This window comes from Fragaria vesca, linkage group LG2, assembly GCF_000184155.1.
Source record: "Fragaria vesca subsp. vesca linkage group LG2, FraVesHawaii_1.0, whole genome shotgun sequence".
Classification (NCBI taxonomy): Eukaryota; Viridiplantae; Streptophyta; class Magnoliopsida; order Rosales; family Rosaceae; genus Fragaria; species Fragaria vesca.
In genome coordinates, this window is record NC_020492.1 from 10,351,509 (window position 1) to 10,358,012 (window position 6,504).

The 6,504-nt window shown below is 38.8% G+C and overlaps 1 protein-coding gene across 2 annotated transcripts; it reads left to right on the forward strand.

The window, feature by feature from the left end:
- The first annotated feature begins 490 nt into the window (after positions 1 to 490).
- LOC101309890 lies at positions 491 to 2,923 on the forward strand. Of its 2 annotated transcripts, none has more exons than XM_004290210.1 (3): positions 491 to 848; positions 1,733 to 1,891; positions 2,535 to 2,923. In XM_004290210.1, exons 1-3 carry the CDS (start codon positions 728 to 730, stop codon positions 2,678 to 2,680), a joined length of 426 nt encoding a protein of 141 aa, XP_004290258.1. In that variant the 5' UTR covers positions 491 to 727; the 3' UTR covers positions 2,681 to 2,923. The 2 variants fall into 2 exon arrangements, 1 of the variants encoding a protein (XP_004290258.1); XR_183930.1 differs by having other exon boundaries at positions 496 to 817.
- Positions 2,924 to 6,504: the final 3,581 nt, after the last annotated feature.

Below are 6,504 nucleotides of genomic sequence, written 5' to 3' on the forward strand. Positions count from 1 at the left end.
GAGGAGAAAGAGAGTTAAATTAGGGTGAGGGTATTGACGTCCTTTTATTAGAATTTATTGGAATGGGGTTGGTAAAGAGATTTTCATTGGAATGGGCAATAAACTTTTAAAATTAGTACTAAAGTGTCATTTACTCAAAAATAATTCTATTGGCTACCCCGGTTAGCGTAGGCGTGCATATTCCGTGGCCAATAGTCATTTTTTTGCAACGGCAAATCAGCTACCGTCGCAATAATTGCGACCGAGTAAATGCCGTGGCCATTAGCCGTCGCTAGCCACTTTGGTCTACTTCGGCGTGAACTCGTCGTAGCCAAATAACAACACTTTGCGATTGCAAAGTAGCTGCCGTCGTGATAGGATTGGTTTTTTAGGTTTTTTTTTTTTTTTTTTTCTTCATTGTGTCTTATCTCTTTCAATCTCTCCTCTCTTTTTTTCTCTGCGCCAACGCCACCAATAACTGGCCGGCCCTCACCTTCTTCCTCGTCTCCCTCCACCTTACCCCTCACGACGGCGCCGACTCCCTCTCAGCGCACTCCCTTCCCATAAGCGCTCAGCCACCGCCGAAAACGACGTTGGCGGCAGATTGCGATCCACATCTACGATTGGTCACCGAAGCCCTAGGCTGCCGACCGGTGGTCGTCAACATGTGGATCGGCGATGAGAGGTCCACGACGTCGTTTCACAAGGGACATAAGCATTTCTTTCTCCTCCTTGCTCCCTCCCACCGATGTGCTACCAGATCTCAGTATCCATATTCTCCGGTCACCGGAGAGTTCGAGTTGGAAATAGAGATTCCGGCTATACTGTGAGTTTCGATGTACGATTAATCCAGGAGAGATGTTATATCTGTGAGTTTCAAATTGATTATAGATGCTTGCTTTATTTGGTATGTAAATTTTTGTGTAAATGATATGGTGGAGGACAGGGGCGGATGTAGTCAGTAGGCTATATAGGCTTAAGCCTAGAGAGATTTTTGGGTTAAAACCCCTCAAGTAGAGGTATGTATATTACTATATTACACCAATTAATCATACCAGACAAAAGAAAAAGTTAGTTAATCTTTGCATAGCCGCACACAGACTTCATTCTCCACCTCTTGCATAGCACATTCGATCTCCTCTTCTATTTCTGCTATGATCGAATTGGGAATTTTCAATTTTTCTGCTATGCTCCAATTAGGAATTTTCAGTTTTTCTGCTATGATTGAATTGGTAATTCGGGATCGAAGGGATTGTGGCATAGGTTTTGGGTGTTCCATACTGTGTATCTTGTATGAAAGAAAAGGACTTGATAATTGTTTCTTGCTGAAGCTGATTTTTGCAGCTTAATCCATAGTGGATGGATGATCATTACAAAGTGATCATCGGCGTCTCTAATCTCCAATAGCAATAGCAATAGCCTTTGAGGTGTAACACTTCGGTTAATCTAAATCATTTCAATTAATCTAGATCATCTCATTATGTGTCAATTGAATCAGTAGGCATAATTCTACATCCTTCCACCACATAATTACCAAAGTACATATAATCCAGTTAATTAGTATCAGTAATAGATTCATGTACTTATCATGCACGGTATATATTGTTGCAATGCAGGCAATAACAGGGAGTGTTCCTGTGTAACTCTACCCTTTTCTTTTGCCTCCAGTTTTTATGCCGAATGATTGATGTGTATCAATGGTTTCACTCTTATGTGAAAGTACGATTTTGATTTTGATTGTTTTCATAACCAGATGCAGGTAATGATGCAGCTGTGCCAAACACTGTTGGCTATCACAACGTTGCCTTTGCATATGGAGACCCAAATGAGTCAACAGAGCAGAAGACTAATGACGCTGACCTTGTTTTTCGTCCAGCCTTTCCAGTGCCAGAAAGTTTGATTCAAAACCCTTGTTAGTACAATTCTTCCTGTTTCTTATCTGCCTACGTGTGATTTCATATAACTTCATATACCAAATTGCTATATATGTATCCTATATCCCCTATTTAATTACAAATTCCGAGACGTATCCGGGCGTATCCAGATGTATTCCGGCGTACAAAGTAATGTTCATGTAGACTTTTGATATGAGTAAATACAGTATGGTGGTGGAATGAAGGATATGCATCAATGATAAGCATAACATAGGTTCATGAAGAAGATGAGAGAGATAAAATTTTGATAAAGGGCAAGCTTGAGTGTAGTTAACCCAAGGAAAAGGAGTGTGTGAGATTAGGAGGGAAAATTTGAGACTGACTTAACTGGGATGAGTAGAAATAGTATATGAAGTTATTAACAACAATTCAATTTGCGTTAGAGTAGAACAATTCTTGCCATGAATGGTGTGAACAATTCTAGTTAATTAAAATGGTGTGGATTAATCAGTGTGGTTCTACCATGACAGAAAATCATCCATCTGGATATTTACATTAGAGTAGAACAATTCTTGCCATGAATTGATATCATTGTTTGCTTGCATTAGAGAATTGATGTTGTTGTTATGGAACTCTGCATATGTATTTATTGATGAGAGGATGATCGATGTATTTTACTAGGGGAAGACATTGATCAGCTAGTTATACATAATGGTTCAAAGAGTTCTAAACAAGCAATGAAGCTGATAATGAAGACATTGATTTGCTGTGTGTTAGCCTACTCCAAGCTCTTACTGCCAAATTGGTCAAATCAACAAGTGAAGTGAATGAGCTAAAGAGAATCAAATCAAGATTGGTGAGCAGCTTCTGCTTAAGTCTTGGAGGAGAGACAAATAACTACCTTGAAGCTTCATGATCTTGTAAACTTGCTTCATTTTTTTGTAAACTTCTGTAGAAGCTTCATTCATTTTGTAACATTATTGAGAAAGATTAAAGCATACCATTCCCAGCATTGGGCTTATTCTTTCTTGTATGGTTTTTATGCAATAAAAAATAAAAATTTGCAATGTATATTGTATGAGTTTTTTTTTTTTTTTACACAGTCTTTTTGCCACGGCGTTGTTACCGTTGCAAAACATCCGTTGCAAATACTGGCGTTGCCAATAGTATTGGCTACGGCAATTACACCGTCGCATCTTCTTGCGACGACATAGATTTGCCGTCGCTAATGCTCTTGCGACGGCGTATTTGCCGTAACTAACAGCATTGGTGACGCCACTATTTGCGACGGACGCTTTGCCGTTGCGAATGCTCTTTTGCGACGGCAAAAGGGCTATTAGCGACAGTTTTGCGCCGTCGCTAAAATACTTTTTTTTTGTAGTGATAGTGTCAAATTTTGGTGAGCATTGGAGGTCGCCAGAGTAGGGACTACCGGCCACTGCTGCCGGCGGAGCTGCCCCCACTTTTGGGTAGTTTTTGATGTTAATTAATATGTTATGTTGTGAGGGGTTCATTGTTGTTAAGTTTGAAATTTTTTGAGGAGTTTTGGTTAAGTTTGAGATTTTTCAAAAATTGGAGAATCAGACAATTGGATTTTCTTGATTATGGTCCTAAAGTGCTAGAACCGATGAAGTGAGGTTGTAGTTGAGTTTGGTGAAAATCTAATTAGCATAACCCTAGCTTGATTAGTGGGTTAAGTGGAAGAATTTCGGTGCTTAAGTTAAAACATTTATTTTTTTCCTAAATTGAAGAGTGGTATAAACATATTTAATGTGCCAGCAGGATACGAGGGGACCTCGCTTGAGTGGCGATTTGGATATCGGTAGGCTTATGCCTAAATTTGTGAGTGGACATTTTGGTTTTAAATAAATATGCATGCAAGATTTTATAATTTATTATTTTATTTTCCAAGCTTATATTATAATTTCGGCGTATGAGATGATTTTGGAAATTATTTGAGTTTGAAGCATTGATTAATGGTTGGTCGTGATTTATGGATTTGAGCTCGGATTAGTAATTTGGTATTTGAGTTTGGATATTCTTTCTAAATTCCGGATTTCATTATGATTGTTTTATTTGTGGATTTTGAGATTTATAAAAAATTTCCGAAAATGATATTTTCGGTAGTTCGCTATTTATATTTTTCGCATTTATTTGTGGAATATCGATCTTGACTTTGAGAATATTTTAGCGAGTACTTTGGATTGAAATATTATTTACGATTTTTACTTGTTAATTAACTCTTGCTTATATTATGGTTTTAAGAATAATTTGACGTGTGAGACACGTCATTGAGTTTTATTTTAATTTCTTATGATAATTTTCAATTACGGTTGGGAACCGTACCATTCGCATGATCTTGAGGAAGTTTTATGGATTTAAGTGATTTCGTATGTTTTTAGTCACCATACTAGGGTCGTTATTATTCATTACTAGCTAGCCTTTATTAGCGGTCTTCACCATAAGCGAGTCGAGCGCTTAGTGTGGGACGCTACTATAGCCTGGGAGACACCGATGGAATATTATTATTTATTGCTAGCTAGCCTTATTAGCGGTCCTCATCATAGGTGAGTCGAGCGCTTAGCGTGGGACGCTACTATAGCTTGAGAGACACCAACCCGAGCCTTGGAGGCTCCTCTTACATGGTGATATCTTTCCCTTATTTTATTTTTCTCAGTTATGTATTTGATTAACCAGCGGGGCTGGTTTATCTCTTCTTACGAGATTTCTTTATTTGATTAATCAGCAAGGCTAGTTTGTCCATTCTTATGCGATTTTGGATTTTAAGTTATATGGTTTATCAAAGTTGTGTGCAGCTAAGTTTTAAATTTGAAACGTGGGAAAGTATTTAAATTACGTATTTGTTAAATTATTTAATTTATTTGTGTCCACTCACTGTAACATTTTTAAATTACTTTCCCCTGCCCTTTGGTTTTAAATGCCCAGTTTGCAGGCTAAGTTTAAATGAGGTCGAGCGTACATGGAGTCGAGTCATAGTCAGAGGCTGCTTCTGCTTATTCTTTATTCTTTGTTTTCTCTTCATTATAAATATGCTCTGATAACCATTTGAGATTGATATTAGTTAATTAAGGCTTGATGTATTTTGGGAGATGTGATGCACTTGGGGAGCAGGAAAGCTCCAGAAGTTGAGGATGGATGATTTATAATAGAAGTGTTTATCTGAAATTTTTTAGGTAAGGGTTGTTCATTTTCAAGGTAGATTATGCCGAATTTTCGGTAAATTTTCCTTGGAGGTGGATCCCGCAGGATTTACTTCGGGTTTCAGGGTGACCCCTGCTACAAGGATGTTAACCCCTGCTACTACTTCTATTGGAATGTTAACCACTACTACTATTTTTACTAGAATTAGCTGCTATTACTCTAAGTTATTGAAAATCTGCTGTTGTATTCCATTTATTGAAAAATCTCAAAAGGAGAGACTTTTTTCTTCTAAAGACATAGTGTAAGGTTAGTTTGGTAAATTAAACTATGACACATGACATACATGAAAAGATTGTCCTTAATTGTTAAAAACTGTCCTTATTTGTTTAACAACAACACAAGTGGATTTAAAACTCTGCCGACGAATATTCTGTCGCCTAAGAACGATGCAACATTCATCGGTAGACCTACATACCAACGACTATGCCGTCGGCTAAGAACAATCTCATATTCGTTGGCTAAGAACCCTTCCGACACAAACATTCCGTCGACAGAGACTCGAATCGACGAACGAGTTTGTCGACAAGGTATGAAAAGATCCGTCGGGTAGGATTTCTCTTAGTCGACGACTAACTTTAGCTCCGTTGTCTAAGTGCCTACCTCACGACATTTAGGCGACGGAACTTAGACGACGGATTACTCGTCTGCCAAGATCTTAGGCGACGAATATTCAGTCTTAGACGACGAGTTGTTTCCGTTGCCTAGGACGAGATTTCTTGTAGTGTGTCCACAACCACTACCACAACACTATTCAAGATCATTCGGCGTTTCCGATCAGCATGCTCTTGACTGAATCCAACTGTTCTAAGTGGGCTCCTCTTATGAAGATGTGTATTGGAGGACGTAATAAGCTTGAACTTATTACTGAAGCTGCACTTGAAATTTCTTCACTGGCACATCGTGCATGGGCCATTGACAATGAAAAAGTGAATTGTTGGCTCATCGATAACATTTCCCCATCTTTGATGAATGGGTATCTTCGATTGCCAACTGCCAAAGCTATCTGGGATGCCCTATACAAGACCTATTATGATGATTCAGATGAAACCCGACTCTTTGAATTTCATCGCCTGTGCTTTTGGGCGAAGCATAATGGAAGACCTCTTTCTGCCCACTACAATGAACTTGTAGGATGGTTGGAAGAGATGGATCAACGCCTGGCATCTCATTCCACTACAATTGATGGCATTGTGTATGAAGCATCGTATATGGCCCGATTGAGGGTTCACATGTTCTTGAGCGGATTGGATCCTGAATTTGATCAAGTTCGGGAAGAGATTCTGAACGCCTGGCGTTGTGTATGAAGCATTGTATATGGCCCGATTAAGGGTTCACATGTTCTTGAGCAGATTGGATACTAAATACGGGTTAGTATTTGGGGGCGAGGGTAAATTTGTGAAAGAAACAACAATTGGGGATAGGGTAATCA

Excerpts from the sequence above, each read along its gene's own strand:
- LOC101309890 (XM_004290210.1), top strand. The coding sequence starts at position 728 with ATGTGCTACCAGATCTCAGTATCCATATTCTCCGGTCACCGGAGAGTT. Across the intron at positions 849-1,732 it reads CCAGGAGAGATGTTATATCT|ATGCAGGTAATGATGCAGCT; the intron begins GTGAGTTTCAAA and ends TTTCATAACCAG. Across the intron at positions 1,892-2,534 it reads AAGTTTGATTCAAAACCCTT|GGGAAGACATTGATCAGCTA; the intron begins GTTAGTACAATT and ends GTATTTTACTAG.